This window comes from Perna viridis, chromosome 13 (assembly GCF_037379345.1).
Source record: "Perna viridis isolate PV_CMFRI_1.1 ecotype Kerala chromosome 13, ASM3737934v1, whole genome shotgun sequence".
NCBI lineage: Eukaryota > Metazoa > Mollusca > Bivalvia > Mytilida > Mytilidae > Perna > Perna viridis.
This window is the reverse complement of record NC_142457.1, coordinates 28726450-28746601: the sequence shown is the minus strand read 5'-3', so window position 1 is coordinate 28746601 and position 20152 is coordinate 28726450. Positions and strand designations below refer to the sequence as shown.

Sequence of the window (20152 nt, the reverse complement as noted above, 5' to 3'; positions counted from 1 at the left end):
GTAGTGGTATTAATTCAATGTGGATCCTGAAAAATTCGAAAGATCTTTTGGAGAAAGAATATCGTTTGGCTAGATCCTTCAATCTCAGTTTCCGCTATATAGATGATGTATTATCTTTAAACAATCATAATTTCGGGGTTTGATACATCTACCCAAAAGAACTTGAGATAAAGGATACTACAGACACTGTGAAGTCAGCCTCATATCTTGACCTACACTTAGAAATCGTTGGTTAAGGAAAACTATTGACCAAACTTTACGATAAACGTGATGACTTTTCATTCAGAATTGTCAACTTTCCTTTCATCGGTGGCAACATCCCATCGGCTCCTGCGTATGGAGTGTTCATATCACAACTCACACGTTATGCCAGAGCTTGCTGAAACTACGCAGACTTTTTGTATCGCGCTAGAACTCTAACAAATTGGCTTCTGGAACAGGGTTATGTTGCTACAAGATTGAAGTCATCACTACAGAAGTTTTATGGTCGTCATCATGAACTCGTGGATCTCTATGATGTATCCATCATCACCATGAAAACTGATTTATTCAACGGGTCATAGTTTACATTTCGGCGTTTGTCTACCCCGGACTTGACTTTTTATGAGCAACTCGGTGGGTGTTTCTACAAATACAGAGGACGCTTACCCTACGGTGCACCTGGTCCATGCTCCCAGTGTTTAGTGGAGTCCGAGTTGTTCATTTGCTTTTGTTACTTTGTATGTATGATTTTAGTTACTTTATGTTCTTTGTTGTGTATGTCTGTTTTCCATGTCTGGTCTTTGTCCCTGGATTACATTCTTTCGATTACCGCTATAACCTTGATTACTCTTTCTTTTCCCCTTTTTTGTCTTCTTCGGACATGACTATCTATGAGCAACTCGGAGGGTGTTTGGAGAAAAGCAGAGGACGCTTACACTATCGATGCACCTGGTCGTGCTCCCAGTTTTTAGTGGAGTTTTAGTTACTTAATGTTCTTTGTTGTGTATGTCTGTTTTCCATGTTTAGTCTTTGTCCAGGGATAACTTTCCTTGTTTCCCTTGAAGACTCTCTGAAAAACAAATTTTAAAAGCGATAAGATCCTTCATCGTTGTCGGATCGTAGGAAGGAATGAGCTGGATGTTGGGCCCCTCCTTTTGATAGTTTTGTGCGAAACTTTGGAAAAAGCACATTACAGTTTGGAACCCCCTTATGAGTGGATACATTTATCGAGCGCCTGTTTAACAAAGGTAACAGCTATCTGTATGCCGATTGTCGTGAAAATCTGTCAACTGATGTATGAATTGTTGCCCTTTTTCGACATTTTTGGCAATGTTTGATGTCGATATTTCTCTGAGACGACTATACAGAATCAAATGAAACTTTTGATTGTTCCTTCGGGTTTGTTGCACAAAATGATTGTTTAATTTTTTTTTGAAATATCGAAGAGCATTTCTACAAATAATACATATGGGTCAAAAACCTTTAAATTTAGCATAAATTTTAATGGAGTGTAAAATTGTTAACCACCAGAAGACGGACCGAAATTTTCAAAATGACTCGTCCTCTAATGTAGTCATGGCTATTGAAACAAATTTTTGTTGTTTTTTTTACGTGTGCAACAATGAAAATCTACTCTGAAATCATGCAATGAAAATTTAATGAAAGTTGGTATAGCTTTTTAGGGTATCCTGCACAAAGTAGTTGTTTAATTTTTTTATCGATCAAGAACATGGTCGTCGCTACTGAAAATAGAACATTATTGTCAAAATGCTTTTTTGTTTTTTTTCAACAACTGCAGGACGATAATGAAGATAAAAGCTACTCACAAAATAAATATGATATTCTGATTTGACTGGCAGTATATACATTTTTAGGCGGTCATTTTCATTTTCACAAGTTGCTCAAATTCAAATGATTTTAGGTTTTGTTAGGCGACATGGTATTCTAAGTTGAGTGGTGATAACGAAAGTTTGTTCTGGACGGTTATTTCGCCGCTTATTTTAATAATTGGTTTGATTTCAACGATATTTGTTTTATGTAGTAAACATGAGTTGAATGGTGATGATGTAAATACTATATAGCCATGATTAAACTTCATTTTATGCTATTTTTCAGCAAATGTATACTGGGCTAATGCCTCATACCCAATGGAATAATAGAGCTCAGGGGACGCCTGCCCAAATTTTTTTCAGAGGTTCTAAAACACTTTGAAAGCATTATAACATTTTACAATGCCTTAGGTAAGTTGAATTTACATCATTCCTGAATACACTCATGTATATACCCCTTTTTCAGCACTTTTTTGTCAAACATTATAACAAAGCATGCTACCTTTACTTACTTAGTTAATAGGTTATGGTTTGCCAGGTGAGTGATTCAGGCTCTTCGAGAGCCTCTTGTTCTTACTATTCATGTACGTCCGTTTCGTAAAGTCATTTATCCGATAGTCTCTAATACGACAAATTTTCTGCAAGGCTTTTGATAATTAAGTAGATGTCTTTTTAAGAATCATGCAAAATCTGAAAGATGTGATACACCTCAAAAAAGGCTGTATATTTTTATCCTTATAATTAAGTTGTTTTATGGGTCTAACTAATATTGAATCAAAACATTTTTTATTTCCAATGCATGGACCAGGTGCACCGGTAGGGTAAGCGTCCTGCGTAGCATGTATCTTTCTAAGAGAAAGCAATAAAACAATACAATTTTCGGTAACTTTATAAATATATTTGATGAATTATATAAACAGTACACGCTTAGATTACATGAAGGCATATTAAGTATCAAATAAATATACGACTAAATTAACAGACATGCACAATATAGCCCCTGAAACGATCCATATAACTTTCTAATGGACTGTCATTCGATTTATAGTTTTTGAAATTTTTATGCAAAAAAACTACTGATCTTTTCATTGAAATTAATTAAATATTAAGTCATAATAACTACATTTTATTTTTGAAACATTCAATTTACGTTTTGCTTTTTATTAGCAAAAGCAAATAGAAATTTGAAATATATTTCTATATTAGTATTTTTGTAAAATAGAAAATTAATCATTTCTATGAATTTATCATGTTCCATGTATCATGGGATGGCAGGGACTTTATATTACTAATTAGTATTATATAGTCCCTACTTAGGGAACCTTTCGGTGGACCGACGATTGATGTCTATTGACAGTTAGCTTAAATTCTTGATCGGTAGCCGAAGAATGAATAATGAATAATGAGGCAGGCAGATCTCTATTGACTATTCATTGAATTGTTGAAAACCGATAATTGATCTGTAGCAGAAGGATTACAAATGACTGATCGATGAAATTGTCAACGAACCGATATTTGATCTGTACCATAAGGATGATGATACTTCAAAGACAGATGACGAATTGATATTTGATCTGTATATCAATAACTGATCGATCAATTGTTGCACAGATCGATTTAGGAGCTATGATATCTGATTCGTTGTATAAATACAAGAATAATAGTCTAAACATTTGTTCAAGTATATTTATGTCATTGATATACACTATTCATTTTAACACCAGTCTTGTCTATTTTATTTAATTTTCGCCTCTTAAGAACTAGTCACATAGGCTCGTATGCGGTGTTAGGACTGGTTGTCGTCTGATTATGCGCCATCCGATTGCGATCAGATTTTAACATTTGTCGGTTGAATATCATAAAAACGACTGGGTTCATTAAACTGTTAATTGGAGCCAGTGCGTGAAGAAATTGGTATGTGACCCCAACCGGTAATATATTATACACATTAAAAAGCTGTGCAAACGTGATTGGTGACCAACTTATGATATAAACTGTAAAAGAACGTGAATTTAAGCATTAGAATAAACAATACTGATATTTTAACAAAATAGGTGTTATCAGTTACATGTTAACTAAAGAGAATATTTGCTGTTCAAACTTTGACGTCTCTTGGCTTTTTAGTGGCAAATATATAGAAATAAAAAACGCAAATCATTATGAAGTAATATCTCTTCAGCATAGTTATTTGACTAACTAAACAAAAACTTCCGGTTATTGGTTTGGGGGAGATTTCTAATTTCTAAGAAAATTATTTTCAAATGCTTACCTAGAAAACATTAAATTAAAGGAGAAATTGATATTAATAATGTCCTCAACGAATTCGATGTATCTGTGAAAAGAAACATAACTAACAGTATAAGCAAATATTCAGAGTCAAACAAGACTTTTATAATTATTCATAAAACTCACCTAAGACTACGACAAGTAAAACTTTGATAGTTTTTTTCTTGGCATTGGTAATTAGTGATGACCCTCTCTGAACACTACCCACTAACATTGTTTGACCTAAAAGAGTCACATTAAATTTTATACTTACATGCACCGTTTGTTAAGTTGAAATGCTATACTATCTTTGAAGTGAAAAGGTGCATACTTAATCTACTTGATCTAATATTAAGATTGTTTGTGATAATAAAGCAGAATGTTCTTCACAAAAATAAAGAAATGGATAATTGTATACGCTGAAACAACTATACCGGAAGTTCTCCCTGAAATGCTCTTTTTTGTACCATACATTGGATTTAAGATTTCTTAGGCACTTCAGATGTGATAGAATGATAAAGGGAATCAAGATTCTAGCGGTAATTAAAAGAATGTAATCTAGGGACAAAGACCAGACATGGAAAACAGACATACACAACAAAGAACATGAATTAACTACAATCACACATACAAAGTAACAAAAGCAAACGAGCAACTCGGACTCCACTAAAACTTGGAGCATGGGCCAGGTGCACCGGTAGGGAAAGCGTCCTCATGCGTGATTCGTGGTTGGAATATTTTTAAATTTTTTTTTGGTATTTTCTTTACAATTTTATAGTAAACAGAAATTTACATGTGGCTTTTCATATAAACATTGTTTTCGGAAGATGAAAGTTATCCTAATTCTGAGAAACTTAGGTACTTTGAGTATGGTTTGTATTATTGGATTTCAGGTAAGGAACACAACTTTTACGAATCATTGGAATGTTTGTATTCAGCATTTTATATCAATCTCATGTATGCATCAAAGTAACTTGGATTGATTTCATTCTGTTTCAAACGAAGGCTTGATATACCTTGGTGAAATTGAATATGATACATACATATCACTGATTGTAAGAGTTGTGTCCCTTACCCTAGGGGTCTACCTCCTTAAGATCTGAACAAGCACATATGATCCAACATTAATGAAACACATAACATCGAAGCGGTTACTATAAAAGGGAGGTCAATGGAACAAGGCTTTGAGTGAAACACCAATTTAAAAGAACAGAAACATATAAAGAAAGAAGTGTATTTTTTTCCTAAAAAAATCAACATTATGGGATACTTTTATTGTTTACTGTACGGAATGATTTGCGTATGTGTACCTAAAGTTAATTAAGAAAATGTAAATCAGAGATTAAGTCGCATAGGAATCAATGAGTTGATGTGCTTTATAAAATTGATTTTTCAGGTAACTTGAAACAAACATTGATGTTAAACTACCGAAAGTAACTTTGTGTCTATGTTTGCAATCATCATCAAAATTCAGCTGTTGTGTTTTCATCAGTAACCATTTAAAAAAAAACACCAATTACTGAATGGCTTCTTGTAATGTTTAAGTGAAAGTAGAGTTACTGTATACCAAATTTCTGTTAACCAAACCCTGTTATGCCACAATGATGAATGATTAAGTAGCAGTCTTTCTAGAATTCAGAATGAAGAAATGAATATCGTTTTGTGAAAGTAAAGCTTATGTAGACTGAAAAAGCATCGTTTGTTTGGTAGGTAGGTTTTTCTACACTATACATCACTTTATAAAATTTATGTAGACTGGTAAATAATTACATAAAAAATCAGTTTCGTACATCAAGTCGAAGGGATGTCGCGAAATTCATCTTTGTTTTGAAGCATGTTTTTCTTTTCACAATATAATCAGTTTTGGCAAACATGTCGATAAATCACCATAGTATCGTTTAGTCTTTATTTCTGAACGGCATAACCTGAAGGTGATTAGACATTTTTGGATTAAATTATATTTTGTGTCGACATTCATTATTATGTTCGGAAAATCGCGTTTGTTTACATGTATTCCTGTGACCTATAACACAATATAAGTATTTGCTTGATACTGATAGACAACACATTCTTTTATTTCCGGTCACTTCCGTTCAACGTAAATCGAGTTTGATAACGGTGGTCCAGTTACCGCTTTTATCAATTCAAAGTACGCATCAATCGGAACTACTCGTCCATTTCCGTGTCACGTTTTTTTTTTTTTTTTTTGTTTTTTGTTTTGTTTTCTTTTTTGTGAAGAGAAGGGATGAGGAGTTCCGATTAAGTATGCATGTTGTTGACACTTCTAATTTAGGGTAACAATGACGGCTATAAAAGTCAACTAAAATTCACCACTTTGGTTATTTACCATTAGAGAATTTCACACTTTGTTCAGATGTGGCGAATCCTGCTCGTTCACGTCTACGGATTATCAAGACGATCCAAGCATAGCAAAATGCAATAATACAAACCGGGATGAAAACGTTCATGACTGCCTCGGATATCACCATAGCCTAGAAAAATACAGTAATGGTTATAATATACTTTTTAGAATTAAAGTACAATATTCTTTCATTTTATATGATACATTTCCAAATGTTATATGATTTTTCCATGTCTTGTCTTTGTTCCCGGAATACATTCTTTTGATTTTCGCTAGAATCTTGGTTTCCTTGATTACTCTTTCAAACTGAAGTAACTTCCATTTAAAAATGTACATTGGGTCAATTATTATTAGTATAAAATACCAAAGATAAAATTCTTGGATTATGAAACGATAAAGTTTCATCTTAGTAGCGGAAAGATTGCTAGTCAAAATAATTTATCACACACCGAATCACTCATTGAATCAAATTAGTGAACAAAAAGACACTGTAATAAGTGATAATAAGTAAATTTGTAACAACCTTCGTAAGAAAATCAGTCCTAAAGAAATGCCAGCAGACATTAAGTCCTTGATTTGTACATTCAAATCTGATATGAGCTGCGTAGATAATCGCAAGTGGTACAGCAAACAACCAAGCCCCTGCTATTAGTCCGTAACGATATTTTTTCCCTGTTTTTGAAGCTGATAACGGTTTTTCTATCACATAAAGTCGGTCAATCGTAAGAACAACAATTAGAAATGTTGAGGCACATATTGACATGTTTGTGCAAAATCCGTGTAAGATAAAGCAGGAATATTTCTCCCAACTTTTCAGAAAATGTTCAAATATGCACTTCGGGAGAACATACAACACACCGACGCATAAATCTGTAAACAGAGGTAAAAAGAATATTTCAGTGTAATGGAAGACACAATAATGTATCTAAATGGACTATTTCAGCAACATCCCAGGCATCTGAAATGAACAGTCATTTACTATATCATACTACGAAAGGGCGAGTTATGAATAATGTCTGTTAAACATTTGATAACATCGTTAACAACTCGCAAATATGTACAACTTCCTTGTTTAAGTAGTTATTATTCAGTTCCATGCTTAAAATTTGTTTCATATGTGTGTATTTGTTTTTGACGAGAAGGGACTACAAAATTCGACACCGATTTTTAGGACTTAATGTTATACAGAGCATTCCTCTTTTCTTAAAACCTGCTACTTGGCTCTAACGTCGATATTTGATTTTCCCTCAGAATATATTAAAACGAAATCAAACATTCCTTGAGCTTGCCGTAACTATTCAGACTTTTTTGTAGCGCGCTAGACAATTAGGCTTCTAGAACAGCGGTATTTTGCCAAAGGATGAAAGTCATCCCTCAAGAAATTTTATGGTCGTTACATGAATTCGTCGAACTTTGCAGTGTATCCTTCTGCGCCATAAGAACCGATGTCTGGTCTTTGTCCCTGGATTACATTCTTTTGATTACCCTATAACCTTGGTTCCCTTGATTACTCCCTCAACGTGTCATGATTTTCCTCTCTTCTTTCGACTACCCCGAATTGACTTTTTATGAGCAACTCCGCGATGTTTCAAGAAAAGCAAAGCACGCTAGCCCTGCCGGTGCACCTGGCCCATGCTCCCAGTCTTTGATGGAGTTCAAATTAATCATTTACTTTTTAAGCTTTGTGCTTATTATTTTGGTTCTTTGATGTGTGTGTTTTCCATGTCTGGTATCTGTCCTTGGATTGCATTATTTTGATTTCCACAGGAATCATGGTTCCTTTGTTACTCTTCCATCAAATAAGGACAATATAAATTTACAATAAGACGTTTGATATGATATACATATATCTGTTCAGCTTAAACAGAAAATAACAAAAAACAAAATAAACAACAAAAATAAATAAATAAATAAATAAATAAAACAAAATAAAATAAAAAACGAACTAACAAAACAAACAAACAAAAAACAAAACAAAACAAAAAACAAAACAAAACAAAAACAAAACGTCTTGAAATATTCTGGGGAGCGAAATTATCTTTATTACATTTTAAGAAAGTTACCTGAAATAGCTAGATGTTGCACAAAGAAGGCCATTCGGCTTTGTTTACGACGTCTTCTTAATAAGATGATAAGTAATGTATTCAATACAATAATGCCCAAAGCTTCTAATATACAAATCCATTTCAAAACTTTATCAGTCTGAAATGTATAATAGTATTAGAGTATATCTATTTCGTATAACATTAAGCGGTAACCTAATAAAACAATTGTACTATAGGATTAAACATTTATTTTCTAGAATCTATGGATGTGTAAAATCGAACCTTTCACTCACAGAACAAATAAAAATCATAAGGACTTTTATGTCAGGTTTGTGAGTGAATGGTCTGTTTTTATACATTCATAAATTTTGGAAAAACAATGTTGAAACATTATAATTCCGATTCCTAACTATCTGTAATAAATTGTTTTCTTGAGGACTCTCATTCAATGAAACTGAATTGCAAATGGCAGCGTTCAACCAAAAACGTGTCATGGTTATAAATTTTTCAATACCGGTATTCGTAGTATTTACGGGCTACTGATAACTACATAATATATTTGTATTGAATATGCAATGTCGAAAATGAATGGAATAAAGCAGCTAATACCGTTTTAAGCCTCTTAACAGACTCTATCTTTTGTCACAGCAATGGCAACCATGTTGTTTACGATTTGTACATGGAACTTACACTGTTGTAAAAGCTGTCATTGCCGAGGTCGTGAAAGGTGAATAACTAATCGTAATGCACGGAAAGGGCATATGCAAATTAGATTGGAATTATATCAAAATACAAGTTTAAAACAAATGAATTTTATTAACAAGTGTTTGATTCATACTCATAAGTCTTTGTCATACATAAGATTTGGTTATGCAAATATAGTTTTGTAAATTGAAAAGGCTAATCGTGTGCTCTAGAATAGGTTGACGAACAAAGTCGCATCGAATCTGATACGTTATTTGACGAATGTTTATGATAACCAGTATGCCAATATTATTTATGTGAACGTACTTAGACCTCCGTATTTAGTACCAGTCCATATAAAATTCAAAAACTATAAATGGTAGAGGTGATTCATCGTGTACAAAAATCTTCCGCACAAACGCTGCTCTTTAGGTCTACATATAGTATATTTTTAAGTAACAAAAGTTCATTCTGTATGCAGTTCTGTTTTTTTTTATAGAAAATTATACATTCATATTTTACTAAAATCAGCCTAATCAAACCAAATCAAGAACGATTACGGCTGCTACCAATTTCACACATAATATATCTAGCTATATATATATATATATTTTATTTCTCAAACTGCAAGATCTCAATGACAAACTAAGATTAGTAATATGTTTTGTAACACTTTCTGAATACGAAATAAAGTGAATTCAATATTGTTTTAATCAAATAATATTTATAAAGACTGCTACCTAAGTACGTAAGATAATGTCTTCTGTTTGTAGTGAACGGATTTCAGTATTTAAAATGAGATAAAGTAAAAAAAATGAAAATTAGAATAAGCATTTGTTTGATGTACGAGGGGGTAGACATTGATTGATACATATGGAATTATCTGTGAAATGCGGGAAATACTGGAAACACTTACCATTTCTTCATTCAGTAATTGTGGTGCATTGAAGCAAGCGCTGTGATTGGCATTGACGGAATTGTTTAATGTCATATTTGTACTCATGATAATCTGCAAAAAATGTAAAAGAAAATATACAAAATATTATCACGTAAGAAAAATAATACACAGCTTAATATGTTAGGTTCATATAGTTAAAGTGTGTATATATTTAAGATTTGAACTCAGTCGTGAAGATGCTATCAATGTTCCTTATGAATGATATGTAATTAAGTAGCAGTCTTTGTAAGAATCATACAAAATCTGAAAAATGTGGTACACCCCTAAAAATGCTACATATTTTTATTTTTGTAATTAAGTTGTTTTATGGGTTTATATTGTGCAATGTGTAATTATTCATTCATGTCTGCCTGCTCTTAGGAGATAATCCACATTGAAAATACAATAGATTCTATTGTATTTGAGTGTCAATTACAGAGTTATCTCCCTTAATTTTGAAATCTACAGTGCATTCTATATAATTTTTATCTCCTATGAACATGGGCTATATGAAAAACCACATGTAACTTTAAGTTTACTATGACATTTCAAACAAAATATCAAAAATAAAAATATGTAGGCTTTCCAACCAGGAATCACATTTTGCATGATTCTTATGTGGAGTGCTACTTAAGTTTAAATATTGATTTGTAAAGTTGTTTTTATCAAAAATTCATGAAAGGACAGTAGGTGATATTTTTCAACGTAACATCAAAGAGAGTAACTTAGTAAGATACGAAAAATCTGAAGACAATATTTCAGCTTAATCCTATATTTTGTACTAAATACAGCTGTTTTGAATACCTAAAAAATGTTTCATCAGTTAAAAGCATTGTGACAGCACAATCTTTATCACACCCCTTTATCACACTCCTTTATCACACTTATAATCGGATTTCTTTCTCTAACGCTATTGTGCTTGCCGTTATTCGGGATTTTTCAGACAAAAACGGTGGCAGGCCGTATTGATCGTAGAAAAAAAAAGCAGAAAAACAAGTTTTAATCAACATATCAAATTGAAATACAAGTGTACTTGAGTATCAAACCTAGACGAAAGGAATGTCAATCAAAATATCATAAATTCTTTCAAATATATGTTAAAGCGGATAAGACATAGCTAGACCCGTATCACGTGCCGTATCACCCTCGACCAATAATAGCCCTCGGGACAGAGGCCCTCTGGTTATTATTGGTTTCTCGGGATGATACTTATCATAGTAGTTTAACTCCCTGAACTATCGACAGGTTTTATTTGATCAAACCATTGTATTCTTTTTAAACATGTGATAACAATACATGCATCTTTGACTATTCTTAATTCTACAGCGCTTTCTATATAATTTATATCTCTTATGAACAAGGGTTCTATGAAATGTTATTTTCTATTAACTTAAGCATTTTAAACACAATATCAAAAATAAAAATATGTAGCCTTTCCTACAATGAATCACATTTTGCATGATTCTTAGCTGGAGTGCTACTTAAAACAATCAACTTTATTGTTTTTATCATTCTAAAAATGAATTTTCTTCATCCCAACACTTACTTTTCTTTAAATTTGTGCAAAAATAATCTGGAATCTAAGTTTATCCAAAATCAATAAAAAAAATAATTTTTTTAACCTGTACTCACATGTCAACTTTGTGTAATTGTATACAACTCAAGCAAAGGGTAATCAAGAGACCCAAGATTCTGTGGAAATCAAAAGAATGCAATCCATGGACAAAGAACAGACATGAAAAACAGACACACACAAAAAAACCATAAAAAACATAAAAAAAACATTATTTAACTATACAAAATGCTTACTTATAAAGTGAAATGAAGGATTACTTTTTGCTTAAAATCTCTTGTTGGTTTCCCAAAAACATGTCATTGAATGCATCTGAATAAAGATTTCATTGTTACAGGGCTTGCATCCACTCCATATGAAAGTCAAAAAAGAATTGAAACAACAAAATTAATTTCACTTAAAATACATCACTCCTTGTCTGTTTAAAACACTACCAATTCAAATATTATTTTCAATTCATAATTCACAGCACTGATCTTATCTTAATACAACTTGGACCTTAAATAAAGTGTCTAACGATCTTTGTAAAGCGACTGTGCTCTAATGATAAAAGAAAAATTCCTTACAAGTTTGATGCCAAATATATTCCCTCCTATAATATTTACAAATTGTTCATCAAGAAGAATCTGAACACGTGGGGAATAAATAAGGTTGGTTTAAGATTTTCTGGACATTCAAGTTGGAAAGGTTCTGAAAAGGAATAACAATACAAATTTTTAACAGGAGACAGCATTTAATATCGAATAATTTATCTTTATACGTTTTATATAGACCGTAGATATTGAGTACTAGTACTTTAGTAATTGTAAACGACCTGTTTATATGATGTAGTTGATGTATTGAACTTACTAAAGGTACTAAATATACTTGTAAAACTCCCAGTTTTTAAGGCAGTCCAAGTTTCTCTTTGGATTTTTGTTTCTTTCTACGTGTTATTTTAGATATTCCATATCCTTTGTTAACGTTGTGGGTTTCTATTTTCCCTGTCTACTCTCGTTATCTTTGGATTATATTTTTCTAATTGCTGCTTAACTAATTGTGATATTACATAAACTTTTTTGCTATGTATTTTATTGAAGTAATATCGACCGGCTTTATAAATGACAAGATACACAACTATTACTATGTTATTTCTATATGATTGGTATAGTGATTTCCAATGAAGTTTGTCAGCCTTCTGTTTTTGTGAAAGATAAGTATCTCATTTATTAGGCCCACGAGGCACACGGTCAAGCGTCACATAACAAAAAATAAGTGTTGTACATAGTTAAGTTACACCATTCTGAGATCGCCAGACAGTTTTGAGTAGTTTTCATGAAAGGTCTCATTATTTACACTTAACTATGGTGGTGATTGACTTTTAATAGTGCTCTCATATCGACGAAACATTCTATTATAAGACCAAATACATTGACACTGAGCACTGGAGGTTCACTAATGAACAAAATAGAGCATATTAAAGCAACCGTCTTTTCAAAATCTAATTTTTATGTCTGGATCTTTCCATCGATATAAAAGAATACCACTAGCCACCAAATATTCAACTACCATAACGACATAGATTTGAGCTGTACTGAAGTCGAGATAAAAACCCTTTTTGATGCTTTTTTTCTTCATCAGCCGAGAGTTTAATAACATGGTTAGTATGCGAACAAACTTTAGACGAATCGGGTTCTCATGATAATGAATTAGGAGTTCAAGCACTTAATTCCATATTAATTTGAATAAGTGTTTTTTATAGAAAGAAACAACGTTAACATTGGTCATACTTAGTGTGAAGTATAAGAGTAATCCCACTCTGACACACTTTCTTAAAGATTTTTACATATATACTTTTTTATTATTCTTTTATTTAACAACAAATGTAAATTAAAATATAATTTGTTTTAGTGCTATGTTTTTTCTTTCTTTCAAGCTTTTAATAAATTTTACCCTATCTTCCTTGGAAATGTCTGAAACACTGCTTTACTTGGTGATAATAGTATCATCGCTCTCCAATATGACAACCGAAAGTCACGTCAATGTGGCTCATGATTTCAAAAGATTATATAAAAATAAGAAAACTTGTAATATGTAATACACAGTAAATTGTATCCTCAACTAAAAATATAAACAATTGGTTATTTCATAATTTGAAGATACTTTCTTAGACGAGAAGTGCGCACAAAACTGCATACTTCGTTGAATACAATATGCCATACTTTTTTTCCCTTAGAGATAGTAGTACGTTGTCTTTAAGACGTTGATTGACATTTCATGAATTTTAAATTTTATAAGTTTTTTTTCTAAGCCCAGTTAATTACATTTTGATTGCATTTCAGAGAAAAACAACTACGCACAATTCAATTTGAATTGAAAGACTACATTTATTTTCTCATTAGATAGTGGCAAGTGATTTTTCAATCTATTTTAATTAAAATAGAACAAATACATACACCTTTGCAAATTTGTTATAAAAGAAAAAAAATGGAAACATTCTACTGTTTCATTTGAAATTCACATTACAAATATTTTATCTTGCAATAAATATACACAGGTTTATGTTCATAGAGTTTACATTAAAAGAGCATGGAAAACTAATGAAAAAAATGAATTTAGTTTGTTCAGTTGGGAAATTATCACAGGATTACAACAGTAAATTTGAAAATTGGTCTGACTTAAAATGGATGAAAAAGTTATAAATGGGTCAGAAAAATATCAGTTTTCTTATTAACTCAGTCAGCAATTCAGCTTGAATTTGGCTGTTTTATTATAACATGGAAGATTTTTTTAATTAGGTACAGCTTTATCCAGATTACTTGACTCGCGTTTCAATTTTTCAACTTTTCCACGTTATCAACTGCGACGAAGTACATTGATAATTCTGATGAAATCCAATAAGCTTTACGAAATGAAAGTATAACTTTTTTGATTAATTTAACATTCAAAGGATATCATTGTTGTTAATTCGCAATATTACATTTTTTTCGTGTAGTATTTAGTTGACTTACTAAGGGAAATCAGTGTTGCCAAAGCAAATTATTGCCTAACTTACGTAATGCAATTATTTTGCTAAGATCGAGACAAAAAAGGAATTGAATGATGATATTTCATTCTATTTTAGTCATGGAGTTACACTGAAGTCTTTACTCTGCAAAAAACCACTTCTTGCACTTTGGAATAGGAGCTAATTGCCAAATCATGTCCTTTTAAGTAGAGGTCATTATAAAAATCAGTCAGCAGATGAATTGCGCATGTCAAAAACCCACCGAATTCACTTTTACTTCTTATTCGGAATCAGTTATAGACCAAATAACCAGACATTTGGATGTTGCGCTTTTGAAATAAAATTTATATATATAGTACATTGAATTAGCACTTTGCAAGAGTTATCGTTCTTGATTTTGTTCGATTTGGTTATTTTTTGTTGGAGATAAATGTATGATTTTTTTTCAAAAGTACAGATCTGAATATGGAAATTTAGCATATGTAGATTGAAAAGTGTTTTTTTTTTTGTTCGATGGGTTTTTCTTCACCATGAATCACTTTAATATGGGCAGTGTCTGAATTTTATATGGATTGGTACTTTATAAATTATTAATGCACCTATCATTTACCATAATCTCTGATACATGCATATTTGTAAAAATCAAAAGTCGTTGCCTTTTCCTGTATGGTATTCATAATAATTCTATTATTATAATTTAGTGCAATAGAAACAATTTGTAAATTTCTCATAAAACCAGAAAGCGACATATTTAAGCATACTACAGCGGTATCATATTTCTAAGAAAAAAAAAACCAAACAAACAAACGGCGGGTGTTTCTAGAAAAGCAGAGGACGCTTACCCTTCCGGTGCACCTGGTCTATACTCCCAATTTTTTGTGGAGTCCGAGATGCTCATTCATGCTTTGGTTACTTTGTGTGTATGATTTTATTTACTTTATGTTCTTTGTTGTGTATGTCTGTTTTCCTTGCCTGGTCTTTGTCCCTGGCTTACATTCTTTTGATTACCGCTATAACCTTGGTTCCTCTGATTATTCTTTAAAATGTTATTGAAACGAATTTTACTGTATTAAGAAACAAAAGATTTGAAAATGTGTAAATTTTAAGAAAAAATGTAATCTCTTCCCTACTGTAACAAATGCATCAAAAAAATAATTATGTCCATGTGTACTTCCATTGTTCATATCGTATATTGTTTGCCTGATCAAATGACACTATCGCGATATTGCAACTAAATTAATTTAATAGAGAAGTTTGCCTTGATGACAATAATTAATGATATAAGTATTTTATAACAAAATCATTAGCGAAGCATTCTTCTTAATGCTAAATTGGAAAAGAATATAAACAATTGTGGTTTGTTCCAGACTTCCTTGTTAAGGAAGTAATCACGACAAATGTCTCAATATTCTGTACAAAACTATATTGAAGATTTTAAACACATTTGTTTTACAAAGTAGACGACATTATATGTGATTTATTACTGATAGCTTTAATCGTATTCTCTACATACATTGTTTAAATTATTGACATTCAGATACACTCTTTCATGACGTTAATAGAAAGATATTGTTTTGAACCATCACGAGAAGTGGAAATACAGTTCGTATTTTACCAAATTTTTCTACTTCGGTATTTTGTTTGGTTAAAAGTGTGTAATGTTTCAAATTTCATTGATTTAAGATACCACTTCCCAAAGTAGAATCAGTACAAATTAAAAAATGCCTTGTGGTAATAACACACTTATCATTATAATCTTTTTTCTGTTAGTTACTACATCAATGCTAGTTTTATAATTTCTAAATAAACTGTTCATTTAAAACCGCGTAGGTTACTATATCATCATAATGTGAATCCAAACGTGATTTTTAATAAGCACGCATACAAAAACGGCTGAAGAAGCTGGCTGACTCCCGCAATGAACGCAGATATCTTATACTCCACAAATACTTAAACATGTGCTTTATACTTTGTAAACAGTCTTGATTTCGAGTAGTTATTGAATCATTTATAGAAGCTTTAGGTTGGATATGTAGGAAGAGAATGGAGTAATGGAATAACTAGCTAGTTCCTATCTGATCCTGATCAACTTGGTCGGTGCACCCCCTGGAGATTGTCGTGGACAGCTCCGAAACAGTCGGAGATGATGGAACCAGTTGAGAAGTGGACTAATCGGCAACCATGATTGGAATTGCGAAAAATAGTATGTTGTCAGACAGTGAACAGTGAAAACGGGTACAAAGGCTTACAATTTTTTGAAAGACCTTAGTTCACTCCAGCAATGGTGAGTCTAAGAAAAGATTTTTGATAAGAAACACCATTATCTTGCAAAAGCGTGGGAGGATGAGTTACCACTGAGAAAATTAATGGAAACAACTGAGACGGAAACACGGACTATGAGACAGTGAATGGACACACCTAGAGTTTGCTGCAGTGGAAAGATTAGGATGAAAAAGGACTTATGATTCATCGCACAATCATAGAATGACCAAGGATAACGATTCTTTAACGACGCACATAGCAACGTAGTGAGCTTAATCCATTTATAGATGACATACCGAAAACAGCCAGGTCAGTTATGGACAACGAAAACATTTTACAAGACCTGGAAACCTCATAGACTTGGCACGCACGAATTTCAAACCTGTGAAGTCAAGGAGTCTGATATTGAACGAAGGGAAGATGCAGGACAGAGTCAGAATTTTTACCGGGAGAGTATACAAGTCAGGGTGCTATCAGCACGGGATATTTCTAAGAATCACATGTCTATTGTAGATGTAACAAGAATCTTTGAACTGAGGAAAGTCTAGAGAGGATGTTCAACAGATACTTACGATGATTGCTTGGGGTTTCCGAGTGGTTAAGCAGCATGGGTATGTACAATACCAGTTCAAAACTTCAACTATCGCTGTCTTCCATTACATAGGAATTTAAAGTCATCAAACCAGACATGTAATGATGTTAAGGGACAATAAAGATGATAAAGTGGAAGGACCAAATGTTGAAGTCTGGACAGGACGGAAATGGGCAGAATGTGGTAGAAGATGCAGACAGTCTGTTGAGAAATTGAAAGTAATCATCTAGAAACACAAACAGAAAAGCCAGTGGAAACTTGACAACATCAAAAGATTGGGAAATCCTGGATGTCGTTGTGACTCGGAATTTTTGGATGACGTTGGAGTAAAGGCATCCGTCCAAAAAGAAGTGTAACAATTACCCATCGACTAGATATCATCCTTTGGTTCTGAACCAGTAAACAGTTAATTATTGTGAACTTGACATTTTCATTGGACCCAAGACTGGCAAAAGTCCTTGAAAGAAAAACTAACTTCCAAGACCTGGTTAATGAAATCAAAGAAAAGAAGTTGAAGACATGATATGTTTCCAAGAAAAGCTGGACTGTAGAGGCTTTTCCCCCAAATTTTATGCATAGCGTCTAGGTTCCTTGAAATGACTGTTCCACTAAGAAGACATTTTGTTGGAAGGGTGGTAAGGCAAATAGAAGAAATTTATGTTCAGATATGGAGGAAAAGAGAGGAGCAGTGGAAGAGCTAATAAGTTCCTAGCTGAGCCGCCTGATCAACATAGTCTTGGCCTCCGTAAGAGAGTGTTGTCGACAGCACCGAAACAGACGAAGAGAGGGGTGTTCACCTGATGATCGAACCAGTTGAGAAGTAGAAACATTGTATTAATGTATTCAGCCAATACGTCGTCCTACAATTATGAAGTCACCTGTAATTATGCGTGGGATGTTTCAACATTTTAGTCATTTATAAAATTACACAGAACTAAAGTTATTCGTCCAAAACAAGACAAATATTATTTCAAGATTTCCCGTTATCCTTTATGTTTTGAACATTCAATTATACATGATGTTTTGTGTCTGAAATAATATTTAGCATCCGGTAATGTGGATCCTTGACAGTTATCCTTACAAAATTAGATTATTTTGCTTTTTGGAGGATATAACTTCAAAAGAATCGCTTAGTAGGGTCAGTATTAAAGAGTCTTTAAGATGATTAGACTGTACACCAAAGATCGAAATCATATGGAGCAAAACATGTTTGCTGTGGATACTGGCGATAAAAAAAGAAGAATCGAAATCAAAATATGTAAATAAAAGAAGATATTTCCGCTGAAAACGGGAAAAACCTTTACTATAGGTATGTAAATACATGAACTTGTGAATGCCAATGTGACCATCTGAAATGATATAATATTGAAAATCTTAGTAATATGAAATGCATTTTTCGATTCGCATTACTTGATTATTTTTGGCGTCATCATATTTTGGTGTCGGTATTTCAATGCCTTTTGAGCATGCACGCATATATAATTCTTACATATTGTATCACCCTTTCCACTTTTAAGGAGGTAGACCTAGGGTAAGGGAAATTACTCTAGAAGTCAGTTATATGTTTGCATCATATTCAATTACACCAAAGCTTATCAAAAACTTTCATTTGAAATCGAATGAAATCAGTCCAAATTACTTTGATGTTAACATAAGAATGATGTAAAATGCAGAATGTCCCAATGATATGTAAGAGTTGTGTCCCTTAGCCTAGGTCTACCTCCGTCAGATGTCCATGACAAAGTAATACTTTTTTTGATATACGAGTATAGTTTCTTGTCACAGAATAGATTTCACTGTTATCCGATTTCACATCGCACAAGTGTTTTTGATTTGACTTTTTGAACATATATTGCGTTGCTGTATATCATAAAATAGCAGTTATTGTGAAAGTACTTTTATTCGTGGGTACCAATTTTTGTGCTTTAGGGGAGAATGATCAGTTCGTGCATTCTTGAATTCGTTGATTTTGAACAATAATACTCTCACAGTAGGTTTTGTTTAGAGTAGTCAAGGGAACCAAGGTTATAGCGGTAATCAAAAGAATGTAATCCAGGGACAAACATCCGACATGGAAAACAGACAGTAACTATAATCATACATACATAATAACAAACGCAAATGAGCCACTCGGCCTCCACTAAGACTGGGAGCATGGACCAGGTGCACCGGTAGGGTAAGCGTCCTCTGCTTTTCTAGAAACACCCGCCGAGTTTAGGAAAGTAATGATTTATATTTCCTTGGCATCTTTAGATCTAAAAATAGGACACATTGCATGTCTATGAATAGATCATAGAACATGATCATATTTGATAACCAACAATTGAGAATAATAAAATATGTTACACAGCCATAAAAAGGATATGAAATTTAGACAAATTTCTTTTTGTTGATTATGAAAAAAGGAAAGGCTTGTTAAAACTGTTAACCAGAAATCCCCAAAGGGTTTAAAAGTCTACAATTTGAAATCATTATGTATAATCATAGTTTTTTAATGTAGAAAAGCCCACATTTTTCCATTTTAAGAACGTGGTACTCTCTTTAATTCCAAATGATTACAAAATTATAAAAAAAAAATGGCAAAATTGGCCTGGACGATTTTCAGCATTGAGTAATGTTATCAGAACGTTCAACT

The 20152-nt window shown here is 32.6% G+C and overlaps 1 protein-coding gene across 13 annotated transcripts in view; it reads right to left on the bottom strand.

Annotated features, from left to right (window-relative positions):
- Nucleotides 1-2687: 2687 nt before the first annotated feature.
- Nucleotides 2688-20152, bottom strand: part of LOC148600228 (cardioacceleratory peptide receptor-like) — a 55405-nt gene continuing 37940 nt past the window's right edge. For all 13 annotated transcript variants that reach the window (XM_088558547.1, XM_088558553.1, XM_088558551.1 and 10 more), the window contains 6 exons: nucleotides 10084-10176; nucleotides 8502-8640; nucleotides 6962-7308; nucleotides 6424-6568; nucleotides 4224-4319; nucleotides 2688-3805 (listed from right to left, as the gene is read on the bottom strand). In XM_088558547.1, the coding sequence (XP_088414673.1) occupies nucleotides 3576-3805; nucleotides 4224-4319; nucleotides 6424-6568; nucleotides 6962-7308; nucleotides 8502-8640; nucleotides 10084-10176 (1050 nt within the window). In that variant the 3' untranslated portion in view covers nucleotides 2688-3575. The remainder of the gene's footprint in view (nucleotides 3806-4223; nucleotides 4320-6423; nucleotides 6569-6961; nucleotides 7309-8501; nucleotides 8641-10083; nucleotides 10177-20152) is intronic.